Here is a 27,218-nt window from a genome sequence, read left to right as displayed (position 1 = left end):
AGTTTACTTCCGGTTAAAGTTTTTCGTTTGTTTATCATTTTCCTAATTTTGAGCTGTGTTTAATAAACATTTATGTGTTTATAGAACCTGACTCAATTTTATATTCATTGTTGCCGGTCACTTGACACACTGAATTCCCTTCGAAGAGAGACTTAAACTTCTTCAGTGTAGGCATCACCAGAAGAGGCTTCGCAGTAGTGAATTTAAAAACGCAAACTCTTCCACTCCCTTACTGAGGATCCACAGGAAGAATAGTTAATGGTCAATGTCATGTTTCCAGGAAACATATGTGGCTTCATCAATGGCTTCTGTCAATGCAATCATGAGCCAGTAGTTACCCAACCTATCATAAAAGGAATCATGTCTGAGGAGTCCAGATGGGGTTTCATAACTCTTCATGTACTGATTATGGGTCCACCTTTGCTGATTCCAACACACTAATAAATGAATCGCTGGTCCAATTACTGAAATAGCTCCCCACTGTCTGCAGCCACTCCTGATACTTTCTATGTAGTGCCTACCATGCTCTTCCTGTGGTGGCCTTGGCAAATATCCTAACTACCCAGGACACTGGACCTCCCTCTTGGCCTATATAGTACTTCATTGATAAGAGTACCCAAGTCTCTTCCAGAAAAGATTTGGGCTCTCTACCAATCTGTGAAAGCCTTTCTCCTTCATAGTACCCAAGCCGTGTGTTGCTGTTGTGTGCCTACTATAGGAAATACCCTGCTCAAGTTGGTGCAGTGCAAATTGTGATGAATAGGACTTGGACCCATTGGAAACTACAGAAAACTCAGTTTTCTTCATTTTGTTGCCAGTCCAAACATCCTTTTGGCCAATATATATATATTTTTCTGGGAGTTCCAACTGGACTTCAGCAAAAAATATATGAGTTTAGTGTGCAAAGACTTTCAATCACTCTGCAGATATGTTTGTAATTTACCAACAAAAACGGTTTATATTTTTCAGAAATATGATATCCAGCCAATAATGCTGTAGCCAAACATTTAATGTTAAAGCTTTACAGTAAAAATAATCCAACTCCATTATTTCATTTGCGTTGGATACATACATGTTTCTGGATTTCTGAGGTCACAGACCAAGAAGGTTTCAGTATAACCTGCATCTTGGTGGATTTATTTTGATAATGGAATGATAACTAGATTTGGTTGCAATTTTGTGTTGATCATGTTTGTGTGACAGAGCCATAGATGGAAGATGTCCTTTTTTCAAACTTGTTCTCACTGTGGGGATCAGAATCAGTGAATGTTGAGGACAGAATTTTTGGCGGTTGTTTATGTGTGTGAGTGAATGTGTGTGACAGTGTGTATGTGCATATTCCTGTAAAGCCAGGACTTTTCTATTAATCAGCAACTGTCACCTCAGGCACTCTGCAGTGTAGCGTTACCACAAGTGAGTTGAAACTGCACTTTTTTATGAAAGTATTGAAGGCATCAGCATTTTTTTTTGAGATACAGTGCAAAATAGGCCTTTCTGGCTCTTCAAGCCACACTCCCCGAGTTAATCCTACCCTAAGTAAGGGATAATTTATGATGACCAATTAACCTACCATCCAGTACGTCTTTGGACTGTGGGAGGAAACCGGAGCACCCACATGGTCACGGGGAGAAGGAACAAATTTTTTACAGGCAGCAGTGGGGATTGAATTCAGGCAGTCTGTACTATAAAGCATTGTGCTCACCACTACACTACCGTGTCACAGTTGCGTGACCTTTCACAGTAGATGCTTCAAAGTATTACTGAAAAAAAAATTGAAAAGTGCATTTGTTGCCAACACAAATGTAAAATTCTACAGCTACTGGAAATCTGAAAACAAAAATGCTGGGAATACTCAGCAGGCCAGGCAATATCTGTGGAGATAGGCACAGTTGATGTTTCAGACTGATGGCTTTTTTATTAGGACTGGAAAAATGAGAAAACTAGCCTATGCTGCAGAGTGGGGAATGGGTGAAGAGAATGGTCCAGATGCTGAAAAGAAGTATCAATTTCATTCCCTCACCCACAGTGAAATTTTGGACCCCTGGTTGGTAGGAAGAAATACAAGGTCAGGTGTTGAACTTCCTGTAATTCTATAGAAAGGTGCCATTGGATGAGAGTGGGTCCTGCTGGAGATAAATAAGAGAGCAAAATCAGTAAGAAGGGGTAGGAGGAGAAGGTGCGTTTGGTTATAGCATTACCTGGAGGTGTAAGAAATTGAAGAAGGTGATTTGTTAGATTTGCTGGTGGAGCAGAAGGTAAAACTTGCTTTGGTTTGAAGGATCTTCCTTTGTCCTCAGCTGAGGATTCTCTTTCTTTAAGCCCAGAAAGGCCGTTAGGCATATCCATTCCATATCTTAACTATATGTCTTATGTTTCCAGTTGCCACACTTGGTTTTCACACACTCTCAAAACCACAATCCTGTTTTCTGAGGTGGCCTCATCTTGGCACAAGAGGAGGCCATGGATTGACACATCGGAATGGGAATGGGAATCGGAATATAGCTTTCTTATGCAATACACACAAAATAAAGGAAGAACTCAGCAGGTCAGGCAGCATCTATGGAGCAGAATAAATGGTTGATATTTCGGTCTGAGACCCTTCAGCAGGACTCCTGTTTATGTATAGTTGCCTTGTGCTCACTTTCCTCTCTGTCAGCCTCTGCATTCAAAGAAGCATTCTCTGCCCTTTTCTTGACACCACCAAAATAATGTCACCACCAAGCACATGACTCCCTCCCAGCCTTTACAATATTTTGTAAAGAATATTTCCTCTGGAGCTTTGTGATTTACTTTCCATAGTCCCCACTTCTATGTGCGAGACTGAACCAGCACAATCAGGCCCAGAATTTACGCCCCTCTTGCTACAAATGCTGCCTGGCCTGCTGTTCCAACAAGTTCATTTATTTGCTAGTGATGTTATTTAGTACAACTCCAACAATTCAATTAGGAATTTCACGAATCCCCTGAACTATCCAAACATATATGAATATTTTTTTCTGACCATATTGCTAAATATTGCGACACTACAAGTTTATCCCAGGACTAACACAAGGAAACCTATGCCAATTAGAGTTAGTTTGATTGTGGAATTACTCTGCCAGAATCTATAGTATTATCCAGCTGTATCTGTGGCCCTGCAGAGGCTCCAGGGCACTTCTGTTCATTGTTGACATTGCTGTTCGCTGCTTTTCCGGTGTCATCTGGTAGTAATGATGAAATAACACAGTTGATCACATTCTCTGCTTGCTCTTGATGATTATTCCTAGTAAACGTTGTTGTTGGCTTTCTTCTTGAACTGTCAATTCTGTAAAATATTCAAGAATTTGGAAAAAATCTAGTTTGGCATGATTCACTATTTATCATCTAAATTACACTAGCATTACACCGAACACACAGATGCAGAGCGTTCAACTGATCTTTGCAGAATTTATGCCCCACATAAGTTTCCACCCATTCCTCCTCCTTCAACACATTTTTCACTCCCTTCTATTCATATCGGTTATTGTGTATCCAATGTGCACTAATGCTGTTTACTGCAGATGCTATATGGCAGTGAGCTCCCTGTTTTAAGGAGATAGTCCTGAGCACTGGATCACATGAGCTCAGTGAACTCATAAAAATAAGACAGCCTGGTACACAAACAAGCTTGAATTTCCTTCTGATAATCAGTTCACTCAAATTTGTGCCCAGGAATTGAGATATCCCTGCTAGAATGTACGACCACAATGGACTGGACACTGCACAGGCTAAAAGGAGTCTGTAAGGAATTTGTATGTGCTCCCTGTGGAATGCGTGGGTTTTCTCTGGGTACTTCGGTTTCCTCTCACAGTCCAAAGATGCACAGGATAGTAAGTTAATTCATCATTGCAAATTGTCTCATGATTAGGCTCGGGTTAAATTGGGGGGGTTGGGGGGGGGTTACTGGGTGGCTTGGCTCAAAGAGCTGAAAGTGTCTATTCTGCACTGTTTGTCTAAATAAATAAATATCCGGTTCGCTCCCACATTCCAAAGGCATACGGTTAAGGTTAGGTGGGTTGTGGGCATCTATGTTGGCGCCAGAAGTATGGCAACACTTGTAAGCTGCCTCCAGCACAATCCTCGCTGCTTTGGTTCAAAGTCTACAAATGTACATTTTGATGTTTTGATGTACATGTGACAAATAAAGATAATCTTTATCTTCAGTAAAATCACAGCCACTGATTAACATCCAGGGACAAACCCAAATGAATTTGTTTCTCCTCCTTTGTCTAAAATCTCTTCCTGACCTGGTCTGGTCTGTGAAGTCTGCATTCTGGTTCACGGTCCGGTCCGTGGACTCCAGACTCCGGATCTTCCGGCTGTCCCTTGTTTCAGTTGGGCTTAATCATGGGCACCTGATGCTGGTCTTGGTGCTGGGAATGTAAGTGGCCCTGGGATCAAGTGTGGGTGCTGGTTTGTCTTGTCAGTATCACCTTGGAGCAACCCGCTGGTGGAAGGCTAGAGCAGCCAATCGTGATCTCCAGGCCTAGTTGGAGGACCACTGCTTCATGGAGCCTTGTTGTCTCTAGTCGGAGCAGTCATCGTGGTATGGATTCGGCTGTTTCCGGGGCCAGCTGATTGGCCGTCTGCCATGCTGAGCTAGATATGAATTTGGTTGTTTCCGTAGCCAGCCAAGGTTGCTGGCCGCCCTGAGACTCAGAGCCACCCAGGATTGAGCTCCCTTCCTGTCCTTGCCTCCATGGGGTAAGTCAGGCCATCTTTGCCATTACCCTGAGGCAGGACTGTTCTCTTTCCCCTCCCCCCATCTGAATCCCTGACAGTTTCCTCGGTGGTTTACCTCAGCAGTCATCTCGGCCCTGCGTCCTAGGAAGGGTCCCGGCCCTGTGATCTAAGGAGTACCTCGTCCTGCCCAGGAAAGCCTCGAAGATCCCAAGCCATGTCCAGTCCTGTAGCCAGGTCAGGTCCTCGCCTAGTTCCGGGTCCGAGCCCCAGTCAAGACCCAGGTTCTGGGTCCTTGTCCAGTCTCTGGCTTGGAGTCCAAACCCAGGTTCCTAATTCCCAGTTCCTTGTCCTGGTCCTGCTTTCCTAGCCAAAGTACCAGCCCAAGTCTGTGTTCCTGTCCCAGCTCCTAGTCTATGTCCAGTCCCATCCCTAACTCTAGTCCAGTCCAGTTCCCAGTACTTCAGTGTCTGTGTCTTGCATTTGGGTCCGCCATCAACGCCCACCTTATGACACTTCCAGCTCCTCCCAAGCAGGTTCTTGGGCATAGCCATGTATCTATGTAATTGACTGGCGACCCACAGCTATGTATTGTATATGCTTAACCCTGGAATTTTCTACCTCCTTCAGCCCCTTTAAATTGCTCCTTAAAGTCAACCTTTTGATTAATCCTATTAGATCACAAGACCATATGACACAGGAGAAGAACTGGGCCATTCAGCCCATGAAGTCTGCTCTACTATTCCATGGTGGCTGATTTATTATCCCTCTTAATCCCATTCTCCTGCCTTCTCCCCGTAGCCCTTGACGCCCTTACTATTCAAGAACCTATTAACTTCCGCTGTAAACATACCCAATGACTTGGCCTCCACAGCTGTCTATTGGAATGAATTCCATAGATTCACCACCCTCTGTCTAAAGAAATTCCTCCTCAACTTTGTTCTAAAGGGGCATTCCTCTATTCTGAGGTTGTGCTCTCTGGCCCTCGACTCCCCCCCCACCATAGGTCATGGGATTTTTCTGGCTAACACAAGAATGAGAGTCATCAGAAATGCATGTTTTCCAGTTAACAAGATGTAATCATTAGTGAATAATCTTGATGAAGTCCCAACCTTTTAATTTGAGATAAAAATGATTTTGCTGAAGGTATGTTTGCTAATTTACTGATGATACACATAGGGGCAAGAAATTGGTTGCAGATGTTGTTCCCTTATTAGAGAAAGGGAATAGAGATAGCCCAGGAAATTATAGACCAGCGATTCTTACTTCAGTGGTTGGTAAGTTGTTGGAGAAGATCCTGCAAGGCAGGATTTATGAACACTTGGAGAGCCATAATATGATTAGGAATAGTCAGCATGGCTTTGTGAAAAGCAGGTCGTGCCTGATGAGCCTGATTGAATTATTTTGAGGATGTGACTAAACACATTGATGAAGGTAGAGCAGTAGATGTAGTGCAGCGGTCCCCAGGTACTGGGCCATGAGGAAATGATATGAGTCAGCTGCACCTTTCCTCATTCCCTGTCATGCGCTGTTGAACTTGAATATAGGGTTGCCAACTGTCCTGTATTTCCCTGGACGTCCCGTATAGTGGGCTAAATTGGTCTGTCCCATATTTCCCCCACTAAAGTAAAGCATTCCAATGAAACCTTTTGTGCTGAAATGGCATAAAGCAAAGAAGCAATTACCAATAATTTATATGGGAAAAATTTTTGAGTGTTGCCAGACCCAAAAAATAACCTAACAAATCATACCAAATAACACAAAAACCAAAAATAAATCACACTAACATATAGTAAAAGCAGGAATGGTATGATAAATACACAGCCTATATAAAATAGAAATAATATATGTACAGTATAGTTGGGAAGATGAAGGCAAAACCGATTAGTGGGGAAAAAATTCAGCACGTACGTGCATGCGCGCATCACATGCACATGTCACGCATGCGCACACAGGTGCCTGCGCAAGGCTTCATGGTCATGGTAGTCTTTCCTGGGGTAAAGTGTCCCAGGATTTGACTGCCACTTTTGTTCCTTATTTGGAAGTGAGAAAGTTGGCAACCCTAACTGTGAAAGACATGTTGAGGTGAGTTTAACCTTATTTGAACACCCCCCCCCCCACCGGTCGGCCGGTCCGCAAGAATATTGTCAATATTAAACCGGTCCGTGGTGCAAAAAAGGTTGGGGACCCCTGATGTAGTGTATATGGATTTCAGCAAGGCATTTGATAAGGTACCCCGTGCAAGGCTTATTGAGAAAGTAAGGCGGCATGTAATCCAAGGGAATATTGTTTTGTGGATTCAGAATTGGCTTGCCCACAGAAGGCAAAGAGTGGTTGTAGACAGATCATTTTCTGCATGGAGGTCGGTGACCAGTGGTGTGCCTCAGGGATCTGTTCTGGGATCCCTTCTCTTCGTGATTTTTATAAATGACCTGGATGAGGAAGTGGAGGGATGGGTTAGTAAATTTCCTGAAGACACAAAGGTTGGAGGTGTTGTGGATAGTGTGGAGGGCTGTCAGAGGTTACAGTGGGACATTGATAGGATGCAAAACTGGGCTAAGAAGTGGCAGATGGAGTTCAACTCAGGTAAGTGTGAGGTGGTTCATTTTGGTAGGTCAAATGTGATGGCAGAATATAGTATTAATGGTAAGACTCTTGGCAGTGTGGAGGATCAGAAGGATCTTGGGGTCCAAGTCCATAGGACACTCAAAGCTGCTGCGCAGGTTGACTCTGTGGTTAAGAAGGCATACGGTGCACTGGCCTTCATCAATCGTGGGATTGAGTTTAGGAGCTGAGAGGTAATGTTGCAGCTAAATAGGACCCTGGTCAGACCCCACTTGGAGTACTGTGCTCAGTTCTGGTCGCCTCACTATAAGAAGGACGTGGAAACCATAGAAAGGGTGCAGAGGAGACTTACAAGGATGTTGCCTGGATTGGGGAGCATGTCTGATGAAAATAGGTTGAGTGAACGCGGCCATTTTTCCTTGGAGTGACGGAGGATGAGAGCTGACCTGATAGAGGTGTATAAGATGATGAGAGGCATTAATCGTGTGGATAGTCAGAGGCTTTTTCCTGGGGCTGAAATGGCTAGCGCGAGAGGGCAGAGGTTACAGGTGCTTGGAAGTAGGTACAGAGGAGATGTCAGGGGTAAGTTTTTTTTTACGCAGAGAGTAGTGAGTGCGTGGAATGGGCTGCCAACAACAGTGGTAGAGGTCAATAGGATAGGGTCTTTTAAGAGTCTTCTGGATAGGTACATGGAGCTCAGAAAAATAGAGGGCTATGGGTAACCCTAGGTAATTTCTAAGGTAAGGACATGTTCACCACAGCTTTGTAGGCCGAAGAGCCTGTATTGTGCTGTAGGTTTTCTATTGGGGAAGAAGGCCAAACAGATTGTTTTTTATTACAGGGGTTACACCCAAGGATGCAGATAAATGTTCTATTTACTCTGCTGGTTCCCCAAGTCAGCACAGAGGCGGCTACAAAGGAATGTAGCTAGTTTAGTAAGTAAGGAAAGATCTGCCGAAATGAGTTAAATATGGGAAGATGTAAAATTGTCCACTTTGGCAGGAAAATAAGGAAACATAGCTATCAAACTGGTGAGAGATTGCAGAGTTCTGAGATACTGAGTAATCTCCAGGCACATGATTCACAAAATACTTGTTTGCAGGTACACATTATCATAATTTGTTTCTAGTGGAACTAAATACAACAAAAGCAGAGAGATAATGCATCTGTCATATCAGGCACTGGTGAGGCCACATCTACAGTACTGTGTGCTATATTGGTCTCCTTATTTAAGGAAGGGTATTAAAATTTTGGAAACAGTTTACTAAATTAATACCTGCAATGGGCAGGTTGTCCTGCCAGGAAAGATTGAACAAGCTATACTTGTTCATACTGGAGTACAGACAAAATTAAAACATACGCATCTTAACAGTAGATATGGTGAAGATCTTTCCTTTTAGAACATAGATCATAGAAATCTACAGCATGTTACAGGCCCTTCGGCCCACAATATTGTGTTAACCATGTAACTTACTCTAGAAACTGCCTAGAATTTCCCTACCACACAGCCCTCTATTTTCCTAAGTTCCATGTACCTAACTAAGACTCTCTTAAAAGACCCCATTGTACCTGCCTCTACCACTGTCACTGTGCATTCTATGTACCACCACTCTATGTGTGAAATCTTACCTCTGTCATCCCCCTTGTACCCACTTCCAAGCACCTTTTTCCCAGGCCATTTCAGCCCTGGGAAAAAGCCTCTGGCTGTCCACACGATCAATGTCTCTCATCATCTTATACACCTCTATCAGGTCACCTCTCATCCTCCATTGCTCCAAGGAGAAAAGGCCAAGTTCACTCAACCTATACTCATAAGGTATGCTCTCCAATCCAGGCAACATCTTTGTAAATCTCCTCTGCACTCTCTCTATAGTATCCACCTCCTTCCTGCAGTGAGGTGACCACAACTGAACACAGTACTCCATGTGGTCTAACTAAGGGCTTATATAGCCTTAACATTACCTCATGGTCTTGAACTCAATCCCACAGTTGATGAAAGCCATCACACCATACACCTTCTTAACAGCACTGTCAAACTGTGCAGGGGCTTTGAGTGTGCCATGGACACAGACTCCAAGGTCTTGCTAATCCTCCACACTGCCAAGAGTCTTACCATCAATATTATATTCTGTCTCAAATTTGACCCACTGAAATTAACTACTTCACATTTATCTGGGTTGAACTCCATCTGCCACTTCTTAACCCAGTTCTGCACCCTATTAATGCCAAGCTGTAACCTTTGACAACCCTCCAGACTATCCACAACACACCCAATCTTTGTGTTATCAGCAAACTTACTAACCCACCCTTCTACTACCCCATCCAAGTCATTTATAAAAATCACAAAGAGGACGGATCCCAGAATAGATCCCTGCGGAACACCACTGGTCACCGTCCTCCATGCAGTACACGAACCATCTACGACCACCCTTTGCCTTCAGTGGGCAAGCCAGTTCTGGATCCAGAAAGCAAGATCTCCTTGGATCGCATGCCTCATTACTTTCTGAATGAGCCTTGCATGGGGAACCTTAACAAATGCCTTACTGAAATCCATATACTCTACCTTCATCAATGTGTTTTGTTACATCCTCAAAGAATTCAATCAGGTTCGTAAGGCACAAACTGCCCTTGACAAAGCCATGCTGACTATCCCTAATCAGATTATGTCTCTCCAAATGTTCATAAATCCTGCCTCTCACCTGTTTCTATTGGGGGTCTATAAAAAAACACCCAGTTGAGTTATTGCCCCCTTCCTGTTTCTGACCTCTGTCCCTCAGTGACTCAGTAGACAATCCCTCTGTGACTTCCTCCTTTTCTGCAGCCATGATACTATCCCTGATTAGCAGTGTCACTCCCCCACCTCTTTTGCACTGGCAATTAAATGACTAAAATAAATGGAGAGGTCTCCATTCAACAGAGGATAGTCACTGTTAGAACTGAATAATATGGTACTATTATTGCCAAATTTGATTTGCTCCATACAGAAGCACCAGCTATTTTGCAGACAATTTAAACCTGTGGGGACTCAAGCATCTTCCTCTGAAATATCCAACTCTGTTCAAAGGAACAAGACATATCATTATGCTTGCCTGGCACGAAGTGCAGGCTCTGAGGCGACAGAAGCTCCAGTGCCCCCCATTTTACAACCATCTCTAATTAGCTGTAAAATGGGGAAAATGTCCTCAGGTTTCCTAGTACAATAAAATTCTATTCGAGCTGCTTTTTGAAGATGTTACACACCGAGAGCAAAATTAGCTCAAGTTGTGGTAAAAATAAAACTCACTGGACTGCATAAAATGTATTTACACTGATGTATTGCCTTCTGCTAGTGACTTACCAACACACAAAGCATCTTATTGAAAGTCAATTCCTACCACTGTCTGGAAGGAGTTTCTAAGTTCTCCCCATGACAATGTAAGTTTCCTCCGGGTGCTCTGGTTTCCTCCCATATTTCAAAGATGTACGAGTCAGTAGGTTACTTTGTTACATGGGTGTAATTGGGCGGTGTCGGCTCGTTAGGTCAGAAGAGCACATTACCGTGCTGTATCTCTAACTAAAAATAAAAATAAATAAAATGAAGTGTACCTCAGAGTGCAGCAAAACAACGGTAATAAAAAAGTAAATCAGCTGACTCCAACTTCAGTAATCAAATATGTCAGTGTGACCAGTACTTATGAATGCTACTGGTCATCTTTGATAGTCATAATTAGGATATATATAAAAAAGAGATTGTTAAAATGTTAGAAATATGTTTTATTACATTTTAAAAATAAATTAAAATCATTAAAACTCAGTTGAATATATAATGGATCTCTGTTTTGTTCCTGGGAGCTGATGTTCCCCAATTCAATAGCATGCAGACTGTGTTGCTTGTACCAGGTTTAATTGGGCACATACCCAGCAGGCATGGTTCGAGCCTAAGAGCTGGAAGGCTTGTGGGAGATTATGTTACCCCATTGGACTCTGCAAGGAGCTCATCAGAACAAAACAGGACAACCAAGGCAAGCAGGGGCTAAGCGAAAGAGGTCAACTTGATTTTAGCCAAAAGCCGTGCTGGGAACCAGAACATCCACAGAGTTGCTGGGATATGTGCTGGACTTAGCACTGACATCAGGTCATAAGAGCTGCCACATTAAACACATTAAGATGTCTGCTCAGCTGGATGCTGAATGATGTACTGCACTATTCAAGGGATAGAGATGACCCATTATCACCCAGCCAACAGATCATAATGTTACATATCTTTGACTTTTTTATATATATAATGCACTCATGATGCAGCAGAAACTATAATTCACTTTTGTAAGGTTGTCATGCAGTTTGAGGGAAATTTAACAGCCCATTTATACTCACCAATGAACCTCAGCAGCAACAAGGTAACATCCTTAACACAGATCATAAGACAATACGGTATAGGAGCAGAGTTAGGCCATTCAACCCATCAAGTCTGCTACACTATTATATCATTGCTGACTTTATCTCAATCCCATTCTCCTGCCTTCTCCCCATTACTATTAAGATCTATCAAATTGTCTTTAGTATGAAGACTGGCTGGTGGCGCAGTGAGATCAGCACCGGACTCTGGAGCGAAGGTTCCCGAGTTCGAATCCAGTCTATCCACGCCGGGTTGAGTGTCGAGCTAGCCTCGTAAAAAATACAAGTGTCGAGTCAGGAACGCTCATAACGTGACCCGGTTAATCCTGACACCATGTGCCAAACAAGAATGGCTGAATGTCTGGTACGACATGGTTAAGAAAAAAGTATGAAGAAATACTAAAGAAGTCTGTATTCATCGTAAAGTGAAATTGTCCAAAAGGTATTATTAGGTTATAGGTACTAAGAGCTCATATGAAAGCAATTTTAATTTATCTGTAAATAATTATCAAGTAATGGAATGACGGATTAAATGAAATGGATGAAATGATCTTCCTCATTCATGATTTTTTGTTAAATAAGATTTTATTTTTTGTTTCATCTTACTCAATGTGCATTTTAAATTTATCATTACTTGGATGCATTGCAGCTTAATGTCAAAGTATAATTTTGTCATGACTTTGATTCAGCAGATGGTTGAAGGTACTGGATGTACTAACTTTTTATAAATATGAAGTAATCATAGTGTCATACAGCTGCCAGCCATACACAAGGTAGAAGAAATGTGTTGGAAAAACACCATTCAGGACAGACCAGTCTAGTTCATCTATTCCTTCCACTACCAATGCACAGAGGTGTGTGGTATCTACAACTGGGTTACTTTTCCGAGCTACTCTGTCTCTTTGCTGGCTATCATGCTATAGGGGTGCTATGAGGTTAATAGCTTTTATATGATGCTGAATTTAACCCTTATTAACAACAATAAATTATTTATAAAAATAAAATGTATTAAATATTTATAAAACATATAACTAGGAGCATTTGTGAATAATTAAAATCATTAAACTAAAACAAAATACTAACACATAATTCAGATTTGGAGGCCCTGGCTCCTAACATGAAGCACCTTACTGAGAGAAGTGGGATTTTACCCTTGTACGCGATTAGATCTGATGCAGAATACAATCAAATGAAAAACCTCAACAAGATTACCTACAAAAAAACTATAGATACCCGTAATCAAAGCAGAATAGAGATCAGTGCAAACTGTAAAGATACAACTCTGCTAGTCCGGTGGGTGAATGTTCGTGTCTGCTAGTCCTGTGGGTGAAGGTTAATGTCTGGTGGTCTGGTGGGTGAAGGTTTATGTCTGCTAGTTTGGTGGATGAAAGTTTATGTCTGCCAGTCCAATGGATGAAAGTTTATGTCTGCTAGTACAGTGGGTTAAGTTTTATGTCTGGTGGTCTGGTGGGTCAAGGTTTATGTCTGCTAGTAAGGTGGGTGAAGGTTTATGTCTGGTGGTCTGGTGGGTGAAAATTTATGTCTGGTGGTCCGGTGGGTGAAGGTTTACCTCTGCTAGTTATTTATTGCAGTTATCACTGTCAGCCTGCTTAAAAATCATTGTATTAAAAGTGGCCGTCATCATTTGAAGACAGAATTTGCCAACCCTGCTGTAAGCAATGCCCCGGGAGTTCTCCAGTTATAGATTGCTAAAACTCGATTTCTATATTGCCTAGCCACCCTCCAGTGTGGTTGAATTGGTGACAGTAAGGTCTCAGATGAAGTCTTAATGCTGAGTGTTGTACCCATGGAGTAGTTCACACAGGAGCAATGAAAATATGGCCTGAAATTATGCTCTGTAATATCTGGAGAAATTCTTGCAGGACTGTCTAAGTTTATCAGTAATGAGCTATAATAAACATTATTTAGGGACATTTTGTGCCAATGTTTAAGGGCAGCAAGTCTAGATATGAATGCAAAGTCTTCCAGAAAGTTGAATCTGCATCATTGATTACTGTTGTTGTTAAGTGAGTAATCTCAATCCCAAAAGACTAGAATAATTTTAGTAACAACATTAATTTACTAATATTTCACTTCACTCCTGTTCTTGTGCTGATATCTGTACTGAAGTTCCTGGTGGAATTACTGACTGTTTTAATTAATTAATTGATATGGGATAGCTTGGCATTAATAATCTTATTCTATTTAACACCACTGAAAATGGACAGCAAATGATATGCTTTCATAATATGTGGGTTGACTGACAACGTTCTAGAAATGTGTAGATGTAAGTATAAATCAAATGCATGTTGACAAGTAGGATGAATCAATAATCACTGGTACTAAAATTGATGGACAAGAGGTGAGTATATAAAAAAGCCCAATAAATCCACTTACGGTGCTGGTGTAGGGCCAGAGCGTGACATCAACATAAGTATTATGAAGAGAAATATCATAAACACAGCAAGACCAACCCAGAAAGCTATTACAATGGAATCTGGAAAAAGAGAACACAATTTGATGTAATACACCAACAACTGTTAAAATGTACCTTAAACATGCTAAGGAACTATCACAAGATCAAAACTCAGATTTTATATTTTAACATTAGAAACTATTGGAATCAATTCTATATTTAGAATGAAATATTTTCTCACATAGATAGACTGCAGTGGCTAACATGTCACCTGAGAAAAGTTCTTATTTGATTCACACCTTCCTATATATTTTTAATTCTAATGTTAGTCTTCCGAAGCACAGGGAAAGCAACCATGAAAGAATATCAGATTTCAATGATTTGTGGATCTGAATGTCCATGAAAGCCAAGTTTCTTTGACTTCAGTCCCTGTAGCGCGCATGAAATGATGTCTAATAGTTTAATTGAAGCTTTTTGCACCGAATGCCACCTCACAAATGTAATTTAACCACTTTTGCTCGCTCTCCGTTATTTGTTAATGGTATTCTCCTTTTTAGTGAGGTGACTCCACTTGCAGTGAGTCTAGCCTGTATGACTGACTTACTAAGTTTTTCTGTTTTTGTTTCAGTCCTCCAGTGAAGCAGAATTTTATTTCTTCCATTTTGGCATAGACAATTTATATTTTTTCATGCCGCAGTCCTTTTACTTTCGGAAAACAAAATGTCGACCACACGACAACTTTGCACAACATGCCCATTCAATCCATAAAGCTCACACTGTTTCCAGCCATCTGCCATTTTAAATTTCTGCCCTAGTCCAATTCTGACTTCTTTGCCTTTGTCCCAATACTGTTCTAAGAAACAGCATCTGATTCCCCAAATGACATGTTGCAGCCCTTGGGATCTAATTTTGAATTCAAAGATTTCAGATAACCAATTCTCTTCTGTAGATTTTGCTGGATATTTCAGTTGCAATTTGTTACTTTCTCTTCTGCTGGCTCTTAAAGTAATAGTTACCTTGACAACTTTGAACTGCACCACTTCACAGATAATTCACCTGTTCTTTTCATCCCTCATGCTTGTTTTCATGACTACAGCTCCTCCCACTTGCTCCAAACTAGGGGTAGCCATGGCGGCCTGCATGGGCCCCACCTATGCCTGCCTTTTCATTGGCTATGTGGAACAGTCCATATTCCAAGCCTACACTGGTAATGCCCCCAACTCTATTGGCAACTGCATTGTTGCTGATTTGTGCATTCATGCTGACCTCATCAATTTCATTAAATTTGTCTCCAACTTCCACCCTGTCCTTACATTCACTCAGTCCATTTCTGGCACCCCTCTCTCCTTTCTCAATCTCTTTGTCTCCATCTTGGGAGACAAAATGTTTACCAACACGGTCTCCTGTGACAATGCATTGATCGTGTGGATAGTCAGAGGCTTCTTCCCAGGGCCGAAATGGCTAACACGAGAGGGCACAGTTTTAAGGTGCTTGGAAGAAGGTACAGAGGAGATGTCAGGGGTAAGTTTTTTATGCAGAGGGTGGTGAGTGCGTGGAGTGGGCTGTCAGCGATGGTGGTGGAGGCGGATATGATAGGGTTTTTTAAGAGACTCCTGGATAGGTACATGGAGCTTAGAAAAGTAGAGGGCTATAGGTAACCCTAGGTAATTTCTAAAGTAAGTACATGTTCAGCACAGCTTTGTGGGCTTAAGGGCCTGTATTGTCCTGTAGGTTCTCTATGTTCCGGAGATTTTAACCACGCAAACTTTAAGTCAGTGCTCCCCAAATTCCATCAGTATACGTGGACTTTGCGACAAGAGGGGAGAACGCGTTGGACCTTGTTTACACAAACATTCCCGACGTGTACCGGGCTGAGCCCCGCCCCCACGTTGGTTACTCAGACCACAACTCTGTTATGCTAATCCCAGCGTACATACCACTCGTCAGGCACTCCAGACCAGTTCAGAAGCAGGTGAAAGCCTGGCCAGCAGGAGCCATCTCTTCAAGACTGTTTTGAGCACACTGACTGGCACATGTTCAGGGAGGCTGCAACCGATGGCGACTCTACCAGCTTACATGAGTACATGGCATCAGTGCTAGCTACATCAGCAAGTGCATTGATGATGTCACCGTGGCCAGACCGTCACTACACGCGCTAACCAGAAGCCATGGATGACCGTGGAGGTGTATGCGCTGCTGAGGGCCCGTGACTCCACCTTCAGATCAGGTGACAAGGCAGCGCTAACAACAGCGAGGGCCAAACTGTCCCGGGCCATCAGAGAGGCAAAGCGTGCACACGCCCAGCGAATCCACAGCCACTTCCAGGACAGCGGTGACACGCGGCGCATGTGGAAGGGTATTCAGTGCATCACCAACTACAAGACAACACCACCTGCCTGTGCTGGTGATGCCTCCCTCCCAGATGCGTTGAACAACTTCTATGCTCGTTTTGAGGCGGAAAATGACGTGGCGGCGAGGAAGACCACCCCTCCTCCAAACGACCAGGTGCTGTGTCTTAACGTGGCCGATGTGAGGAGAACCCTGTGCAAAGTCAACCCACGGAAGGCTGCTGGACCAGACAATATTCCTGGCAGAGTGCTTAGAGGATGTGCAGACCAGCTAGCTGAGATTCTCACTGACATCATCACCATCTCCCTGAGCAGCACCGCTGTTCCTACGTGCTTCAAGGACGCCACCATCGTCCCCGTGCCGAAGAAGTCTTCAGTGTCCTGCCTCAATGATTACCATCCCGTTGCACTCACATCCATCATCATGAAGTGTTTCGAGAGGCTCATCATAAGGCACATCAAGTCCCTGCTGCCCCCCCTCACTGGACCCCTGCAGTTTGCATACCGTCCCAACCGTTCAACAGACAACGCCATTGCTATCACCCTTCACCTGGCCCGAACCCACCTGGACAAAAAAGACACGTACGTTTGAATGCTGTTCATCAACTTCAGTTCAGCATTCAACACAATCACTCCTCAGACACTGATTGGAAAGCTGAACCTACTGGGCTTGAACACCTCCCTCTGCAACTGGATCCTAGACTTCCTGACTGGGAGACCTCAGTCAGTCTGGATTGGAAGCAGTATCTCCAACACTATCACACTGAGCACGGGGGCCCACCCAGGGCTGTGTGCTCTGTCCACTGCTGTGCACTCTGCTGATCCACGACTGTGCTGCAACACACAGCTCAAACCACATCATCAAGTTCGCCGATGACACGACCGTGGTGGGTCTTATCAGCAAGAACGATGAGTCAGCATACAGAGAGGAGGTGCAGCAGCTAACGGACTGGTGCAGAACCAACAACCTGTCTCTGAATGTGAACAAAACAAAAGAGATGGTTGTTGACTTCAGGAGGACACGGAGCGACCACTCACCGCTGAACATCGACAATTCCTCCATAGAGATCGTTAAGAGCACCAAATTTCTTGGTGTTCACCTGGCAGAGAATCTCTCTTGGTCCCTCAACACCAGCTCCATAGCAAAGAAAGCCCAGCAGCGTCTGTACTTTCTGTGAAGGCTGAGAAAGGTCCATCTCCCACTCCCCATCCTCACCACATTCTACAGAGGTTGTAGTGAGAGCATCCTGAGCAGCTGCATCACTGTCTGGTTTGGAAATTGCACCATCTCGGATCACAAGACCCTGCAGCGGATAGTGAGGTCAGCTGAGAAGATCATCAGGGTCTCTCTTCCCGCCATTACAGGCATTTACACCACACTCTACATCCGTAAAGCAAACAGGATTATGAAGGACCCCACGCACCCCTCATACAAACTCTTCTCCCTCCTGCCATCTGGCAAAAGGCACCGAAATATTTGGGCTCTCACGACCAGACTATGTAACAGTTTCTACCCCCAAGCCATCAGACTCCTCAATACCCAGAACCTGAACTGACACCAACCTACTGCCCTCTACTGTGCCTATTGTCTTGTTTATTATTTATTGTAATGCCTGCACTGTTTTGTGCACTTTATGCACTCCTGGGTAGGTCTGTAGTCTAGTGTAGTTTTGTGTTGTTTTATGTAGTTCAGTGTAATTTTTGTATTGTTCATGTAGCACCACGGTCCTGAAAAATATTGTCTCATGTTTACTATGTACTGTACCAGCAGCTATGGTCGAAATGACAATAAAAAGTGACTTGACTTGACTTTCTATGTTTCAATGCCTTTCCTTTTTCTCAACTCTTCGTCTCCACCACATCTGTTCCCAGGTTGAGGCTTTCCTTTCTAAGACATCAGAGACGTTCTCCTTCTTCAAAGAACGGGGTTTCCCTTCCTCTACTATTGATGCTGCCTTCACCTGCATCTCCTTCATTTCCCGGACATGTGCGCTTATCCCACCTTCCCGCCACCTTAACAGTGATAGAGTTCCTCAGTTCCTCACCTACCACCCCACGAGCCCCTGCACCCAATACATCATTCTCTACCGCACCACCATCTTCAACAAGATCCTACCACCAAATGCATCTTTACCTGCACCCACCACTCTCCACTTTCCACACTGATTGCTCCCTCCCCGATTCCCTCGTTCATTCATCCCTCCCCACTAATCTCCCTCCTGACATATATCACTGCAAGTGGCAAAAGTGCTACACCAGTCCATTTACCTCCTCCCTTGCCTCCATACAGGACCCCAAGGACTCCTTCCAGGATTCCACCTGTAGATCTGTTGGGGTTGTCCATTGCAGCCTCATCTACACTGATGAGACACAATGTAAATGGGGAACTGCTTTGTCAAGCACCTCCACTCCATCTGCCTAAAGCAGAAATCCCCAGTGGCCAACCATTTTAATTCCTATCCCCACTTTCGTTCCAACATGTCAGTCCATTGCCTCTTCTTTTGCCATGATGAGGCTACTCTCGTATTCCCTTATATTCCATCTTGGTTGCCTCCAACCTGATGACATGAACATCGATTTCTCCTTCCAGTATTTTTTCTTCCCTCATCTTCTGTTCCACATTCTAGCCTCTTGCCTTCCTTTCACCTCCCCCAGTGCTCCTCCTCTTTCCTGTCCTCCTCTGGTCCAATCTCCTCTCCTATCAGATTCCTTCTTCTCTAGCTCTCTACCTTTCCTACCCACCTGGCTTCACCTATCACCTTCCTGCTAGTCCTCTTCCCCTCTCCACCATCCCGACAAACCATTTTATTCCCCCTTCCTTTCCAGTCCTGAAGAAAGTTTCCAGCCCCAAACGTCGACTGTTTATTCATTTCCACTGATATTGCCTGGCCTGACCTGCTGACACCCTCCAGCATTCTGTGTGAGCTGCTCTGGTTTTCCAGAGTCTGCAGAATCTCTTGTTTTCTTACTATTCCAGTTCTAATGAAGTGCCTCTGATAATAAAGGGTTGCCTCTAATTCAGGGCCCGTTGTCCCTAGAGGCCGGGATTTAAATTCACTGCAATAGCATTTTTCCAACTACTATTTCTTGTATTCAACTATTCCAAAAGGGTTTTCTAAGTCAGCTAGCATGAACAAAATTTGTATCAATTGACTGAAATAGAGTCAGAAACAATCAGAAATCCAGAGGGATACTGATGAAATGTTTGGTTTGGAAACATAATTGTATACTTTGATTTTCTGATTGGAGTCTGACTAATTGAGGGATTCCACTATCAGCAAGCTTCTATTATTTCTTAGGTGTAAGCTATTAAGAAATATTTCTTATTTTACAAATTATTAATATCTAAGAAAGTTAAACTGTAATTTATGCATAAATAAACAGCATAGGTTACATGTTGATAGTATTTATTAACATATTTAATACTATTTCCATTTTTAACATTTGTGAGATTATGTTTATAAAGATTATAAAGTTTCCCAAATGATAATTGACTATTAAAAATAGAACATCATAAGAATTATGTATTTTCAGATTTTAATGTAAGACACTTTTAATCTATTCAAAATAAAATTAATATCGTATAAGAGGTGAGACAGGCAGCCAGAAATTTTTAAAGACATTTACCAATTTCTTGGATCCCTAGTTGTTACTAAGATTTAGAAATGAGTCACCAGCTTAAACCTCTGCTGTTTTGGTGGTGTAGACTCACCCAGAGATGCAAGGCAAGGAGCTTCAAGATTTGGAACTAGCTACTTTAAAGGATATTTGACATATTTTCAATAGAGTTGGGTATGACTTGGAACAAACTCCCCCATGTGCCTACTGTACTTGAATTTCTAGCTTTGTCATGTACTGTTTGAAAACCCCTGGCAATTTAGTGTAACTTGGAAAGGAGACACATAGTGCAGGTTATGTGCCTGAGTTTGATGAAGTGAAAGTTCAGGTTGGTGGTTGGTGTTTGCCTTTTCCTGGGAGCTGTTGAGTTTTATGAATATTCGTGGAGTGGCAGAATTCCAGTCTTGCCAACTTACGCACCTTGAGTGTCACCAGCCCTCGTTCCTCCTGCCTGCACAGACCTCTGATCCTACAACCCACCAACAGCTCACTAACTTGGAGGGAGGGGCCACCAGCCCTTGTCTACCAGCTTGACTTCCAACCTCTGAAGCCCTTCATCCCAGGTCCACATCACTGGCCTTCGAGAGCGGAGTGTGGGCCTAGACTCCAGCCTGACCTCTAACTCCCTCACATTCTTGTCCCTAAACCCTAACCTGACTGCTACTTCCCCTCCCTGTCCCCAAAACCATCCCAATGAACCTAAAAAAAGACACTGAGTCTGAACCACAATATCAACGGAGACTGCAGCTCAGTGCCATCTTGTCTCTTATTCATTATAAATGCCAAGAGATGAACTAGACACCACCTGACAATGATCCTCTAACTTCCTCATTCGCAGTATTTATGTGGCTTGTCTGGTTAGGCATTGGTGACCCATGGATGCTGGTGATACATGCTGTTGAAGATCTTGCCTCAGTCCTTATGGAACCAACTGTTTGTGTGTGTTAGCAGTGATCATGCAAATATTATTTCATTTAGTACAGCTATTTTACTGTTCCTTCTGAAAGAACAAGGGACAAAGGTAAGCTACAAATAAAGTTAACTAAAAGGCGCTTGCACGAATTGGAGAGTGGGCATCATGTGTGGCTCGATGAATAGATGTCTCTATGAAATGATGAAATTAAGCATGCCGGCTAGAATTAATGAAGAATAATACTGTGTATGAGTAAGGGGTCACAGTAAGATGGAACAGATGAATAAATCTGTGAATGGAGTAGGGGGTGGGGACACAAAATTCTGCCTCCAAGCTCTTGGTCCATGGACTTACAGGTTACAGCTCATCCGAGTACTTTTTAAACTGCTAACCATTTCCAACAGAATCACTTGGGTAGTTCAGACTGCAGAGCTGCTCATGTACTTGGCCGATGGATTTCTGGTGAAACTAGTTGAGTGCCACATGCTACATTCATTGCACAGCCGACTTTCCAAAACCCAGCATTTCTTCTTAATCTATTTCAGTGCTGACTCATTTTCCTATCCTTCCTCGCTCATTACCTGAACACTCATTCAGGTGTCGATTTGTTGACAGAATTAACAAAGAAATAGTTTCTTTGAAAATAATTATCTTTTGACTGTACTTAAGATAATTATTTAATAGCTAATTAATTTAATTGCCAAAATTATCAGTATTTGTAAATACCCAAGTGATAAAGCAGAGCATTGCCACTTGGATCTGCCGGACTGAAAGGCCCGGTTAGGTCTATTCCACATTGTATCTCAATCAATCAATAAATAAATCATTCTGTAGAAAAAATTACAAGCAGAAAAAAAATCAAGCAAAAGGCCGACAAAATGACAACAACAGCAATTCACATTTAGATTATGAAGACGTGCAGTCCTCTTTTATTGTCATTTAGTAATGCATGCATTAAGAAATGATACAATACTTCCTCCAGTGTGATATCACAAAACACAGGACAGACCAAGCCTGAAAAAAACTGACAAAACCACATAATTATAACATATAGTTACAACAGTGCAACAACACCATAACTTGATGAAGAAGTCCATGAGCACAGTAAAGTTCAAAGTCTCTCAAATGTCCCACATCTCACACAGACGGGAGAAGGAAGAAATCTCCCTGCCATGCCGACCACAGTCCGACTCTGAGTGATCCAAAAACTTCGAGCTCTGATCAGCTCTCTGACACCGAGTATAGCACTGAGCACCATCTCTGTCCGAATGATTCAACCTCAATCTCGGTCACCAACAGCAGGCAAAGCCGGGGATTTTGAGGCCTACCCTCCGAAAGATTCCCGACCACGCAGTAACGACAGCTGCGAACGAACGTTTCAGAAATTTCTCCAGATGTTCCTCTGTACTTTCACGTCCCCCTCCATCAAATCAGAATTGTCCACAGCCCCTATTTAACGGATACAATATCATTTTTCACCAGAGGGCTGCGCACGCACGTGCGCTGCTCCCTCTCTTCCCGCCATCATTGATGCATCATCTTTAAAGTATCTAAAATATCTCAGTATGTTCCATAGGAGAGTTATTGCAATAAAAAAAATCTATTCTGTAAGTATAAAAAAGGCAAGAGGGTAATCAGGTAAGAGTAGTGCCCAACAGGAAACCAAAACAAGACCAGAGGACATAGGCAAGAGCCTCAATGAATACTCCTCATTCATATTCACTAAAGAGAAAGACATTGTAGTTGATTAAGGAAATTCTTCCCCTCTACCATCAGATATCTGAATGGTCCCTGAACCCATGAACACTGCCTCATTATTCCTATTTTTTGCACTATTTATTTATTTTGCAGTTTTAGTCATTTTTATGTCTTTGTACTTAAGTGCTGCCACAAAACAACACAATTCCTGTCATGTAAGTGAATGATAATAAACCTGATTCCGATCTTCCGATCTTGAGGGGGATAATAAAATTCTAGAGTCATGAATCAGATCAGAATTAGGTTTACTGTCACTGACATTAGTCATGAAATTTGTTGTTTTGTGGCAGCATTACAGTGCAGGCATAATAAATTACAAGTTACAATAAATAAATAACCAAATAGTGCAAAAGAACAAAGAGGTGGTGTTCATGGGTTCACGGATCGTTCATAAATCCGAAGGCAGAGAGAAAGAATCTGTTCCTAAAGTATTGAGAGAAGGTCTTCAGGCTCCTGTACCTCCTCTTTGATGGTAGTAATGAGAAGACAACAAGTCCCAGATGATGAGGGTCCTCAATGATGGATGCTGCCATCCAGAGGCACCGCCTTTGAAGGTGTCCTCATTGGAGAGGGGCTTCTGCTCGGGATGGAGCTGGTGAGTCTACAACCTTCTGAAGCCTCTTATGATCCTGTGGATTGACATCTCCATACCAGACAGTGATACAGCCTGTCAGATTGCTCTCCACAGTGCATCTGTAGAAATTTGCTAGAACCTTTGGAGATATACCCAATCACCTCCGACACAACTGCATCCATATGGTGAGCCCAGGGTAGATACTCTGAGATGTTGAGGCACATGACATTGAAGCTGCTTTTCTTTTTCACTGCTGGCACCTCGATGATGATCAGTGTGTATTCTCCCCAGTTCCCCTTCCTGAGTTCACAATCAGTTCCTTGGTCTTGCTCACATTGAGCACAAGGCTGTATTGCCACACCACTCAACCAACCTACCTATCGTTTTCCTGTACACCTCCTCATCACCATCTGATTTTCTGCCAGCAATGGTGGTGTAATTGGCAAATGTATAAGTGGTGTGTGACGTGTGCCTAGTGAGTAGAACAGTGTGCTAAGCATGCATCCTTGAGGTGAACCTGCACTGATTGTCAGTGATGTTATACTAATCCAAACTGACAGTGGTCTCCCAATGAGAAAGTCAAGGATTTAGTTACAGAGGGAGATACAGAGGCCCAAACTTGTCAGTTAGAATGCATTGCAATTAAAGAAGGGAAGGTGTTAGATGTCTTGGCAGGATTAAAGGTGGAAAATCCTCAAGGGCCCAAGAGATGCATCCCAGGCTGCAATGGGTTAAAAGGGAGGAGATTGCTATGACTCTAACAGAGATCATTGAAATCTTAAGCAACACACTCAAAATGCTGGAGGAACTCGGCAGATTGAGTGTATTGCTTTTGCCTTCCCTATCTGCAGATTTTTCTCCAAAAACATTTAATATAAATAATTAATTAAAATACAAATCATTAACAAGGCTTTGAAATATGAATAAGGGAAAAAGGCAACACTATGAAAGAATGCTACTCTGATTCAAAGAGAATTCTAAGATCTCAAACAGCTATCTGATCAATAAGCACAGGAGCCTTAGTTTAACCTCTCAGCCCATAATACCTCTCTGTCTTATACTCAAGGATTCTGACTTGAACCAGACTTTGATTCAAAAGTAAGAGCAAACAATGAAGCTGACGCCACATAACTCACCCAAAGTTATGTTGCAATTTATACTATATTTTAAATTGTTTATCATGCAGAACATGCTGTGTTTGTTGAGTGTTCTTAGGCCAGTAGATCATTTCAGAGATATCTCAACTATGAATTAAGACAAAGTATAGTCTTCCTATTAAAATAATAACATTTACATTTATCGTAAAGAAGAGAACTAAACAAAGATGCTATGTAGATTTAACCTATGTTTTCTCAGGTACCATATAAAACCATTACATTCCATGAACTGTCAATTTTAACTCACATTTGGCTACATTTTAAAAAGTTAAGGTCAGCAAGAGATTATGCCAGTGCAATGCGGTCTTTATAGTTGTAGAAATGGAGTGCAAAAGGCAGGAAAACTGCTGAGGCTGCTCCTTGATGGGGAGGGGGGCACTCAGACATTTTGACGTCAACATTGCAAATATGAGACTTTGTAGGTAGAAAATAGCCAGTCTAAAGAACAAAGCAGAGTCACATCTTCTAAGGACGGTAACCAGAGAAGGAATGTTATCTTTGCCTATTGAGCTTCATCATCAAAAATGAGCTGGTCTGTCATCTCAGCAGCCAGCCCTCCACAATTAGTGAATATCTTGTGACTCTTCAGTTCACTCTAACATGGCTCAAAGTGAAAAATATACAGAGCATATCTCAAATATTGGCAGTCTTCTATTTGTACATTTGGAAGTACAGAAGTGCGCCAGCTCCGAAACTTCCCAAGTACCCATCCCATCAGGCATTCTCTTGTTGCATTGGTGAAAGCATCTGTGATTTTCACTATGGATGTTTCAGTCACCTGAAAACACACAAAATCCTTGATCCTCTGTGCCACCTTAAGATAAAAAAGGTAGTCACACCCAAAGAACAGTAAGTATTTCTGGACATTACACATTAGGATAAATCTATTTTACTTGGAGAGAGTCTGATATAAATTTACTGTATGATACTTGGAATCCAAGGATGAAATTGTAACCAAAAGAAGGGCTGTGTTTGTCTGACTTCATATTAAGGGAAGAGCTGAATTTGTTTTTTCAAAATATTAAGAAGAATTCCTGTTAAACCAAGATAATTCAATTTCAGCAGATTATGGAGTCCAGGACAAGTCGATTCAATATAAAAAAAATCATCCAGGCCTTCCAGATATGCCTATGAAGCATTTCAATACATTTAAAAAGTGGCTGAAATGTGGAATCTCTTCTAGAAATGATAGTTGATAGCAGATCAATTGTAAATTTTAAAACTGAGATTTTTGTAAGTCACTGGAATGTTAAAGAAAATAACATCTGAGGATAGATCACTGATCTTATTGAATAGCGGGGACCAGCTATAAGGGTTAACTAGCCTCTAGCTTCTTCCTGTTGTTCCACACACGAAGAAAAAGGTAGAAACATATAAACATAAAGAACAGTCTCAGCCTGAACATGGACTGTTTATTCACCTCCATAGATGCTGCCTGACTTGCTGAGTTCCTCCATTATTTTGTGTGCTGCCGAAGAAAAAATGAGGCAATGCATGCACACCTTGCTTGCGTTTTTATAGAGCCTTACTATGAAACTTTCTGATACACTACAGGGAGCATTAATGGCACTCGGCATTGGGCTCCGTAAATAGAGAGGACAAGATAATGAAAAGAGGTTAAAAAATAGCTATCAAGGAAAGTCTTGAAGGAGAAGGGAAAATGGGGTTTAGATCTTTCGAGGTGTGGATCTCGAGAGGTGAAGGCAGAGCCATCATTGGAGCTGCTCGTAAGTTATTGATATATACACCAGAACAGAGAAGCCTCCAGATCCTGGTCTGTCAAAAAATATCAGTTGGGCAACTCACCTAGTCTGTCAGTTCCATTAAAAACTCGCATCTATTCCGAGCGGATCTCGTTTCACTCTTTCGTCGTAACTTACAAACCCGATACTTTTTAAAACTTGAGCGGTTGAGACACGCTGACCCGCTGATTTAAGAAAGCCGAGGGTCTCGTTTCCGTGTGAAAACTGATTTACTTTACAGCAAAGCTTACTCACAAAATAATCTTTCGTACTCGTTAGTATTAAAACGACCAATCAGTTACAAACATGGGTAAGTGATTCTAAGGTATTAAATATGTTATGTTACACCCGGTAATTCTCCTAAATAAAAATCCATCGAGTTCCCGGGAATACTCACACTTATTCGCTTTGAGTCCGTCAAATGAAATATCAAGATCGTAATATTCGTAATCGAACTCGTAAATTGGGCTATTAATGAACGATTCCTCTGACGAGTTTCCGAAAACGGCAATTTTTTCAACCTTGGCCATCCTGAAAATGCAAGCAGACCCAGACAGATACAATACACTGAGAAGTTGTGCATCCACTTCAGTCACCTAAATCGATCGACAAAATCCCAGCTCGTCCAGATTGTCTCCGATGCTGTCGCTTCCACTGTATGAGGTGGGAAATGATCTCCCTCTGCTGGCCAACATATCCCTTACAGTCGTTGAAAATGTACACACAATAGCCACTTTATAGGTACCGGCCGATGTATCTAATAAAGTGGCCACTGTCATGGTCCGGTCCGTGAAATCCGCATTCCGGTTCACGGTCCGGTCCCTGATCCGTATTCCAGGTTTTCTGGTTTTCCATTGTTCTGTTGGGTGCTCTAATTAAGGCACATGATTCTCGTTCGGACTGACACATAAATACCTCCGGAGACCAGGGCTTGGCTTCTGGGTTGTTCCTGTCAAACCCCTGTGTCTGAATCCCTTCTTGGCCCCTACCTCCTGAAGCCTTGCCCTGCAACCAGTGTCCGTAGCCTTGCCTCGCCTGTAACCCTTGCCTGCACT

The 27,218-nt window shown here is 42.6% G+C and overlaps 1 protein-coding gene across 1 annotated transcript; it reads right to left on the bottom strand.

The window, feature by feature from the left end:
• Positions 1-999: 999 nt before the first annotated feature.
• Positions 1,000-26,745, bottom strand: LOC134347490 (melanocortin-2 receptor accessory protein 2-like). The gene is made up of 3 exons (XM_063049819.1): positions 26,561-26,745; positions 14,035-14,134; positions 1,000-3,304 (listed from the first exon to the last, which is right to left on the bottom strand). Exons 1-3 carry the CDS (start codon positions 26,691-26,693, stop codon positions 3,073-3,075), a joined length of 465 nt encoding a protein of 154 aa, XP_062905889.1. The 5' UTR covers positions 26,694-26,745; the 3' UTR covers positions 1,000-3,072.
• Between the last annotated feature and the right edge of the window lie 473 nt (positions 26,746-27,218).

This window comes from Mobula hypostoma, chromosome 6 (genome assembly GCF_963921235.1).
Source record: "Mobula hypostoma chromosome 6, sMobHyp1.1, whole genome shotgun sequence".
Lineage (NCBI taxonomy): Eukaryota > Metazoa > Chordata > Chondrichthyes > Myliobatiformes > Myliobatidae > Mobula > Mobula hypostoma.
Note: the sequence above shows the minus strand (reverse complement) of the source record. Positions and strands in the feature narration are given on the sequence as shown.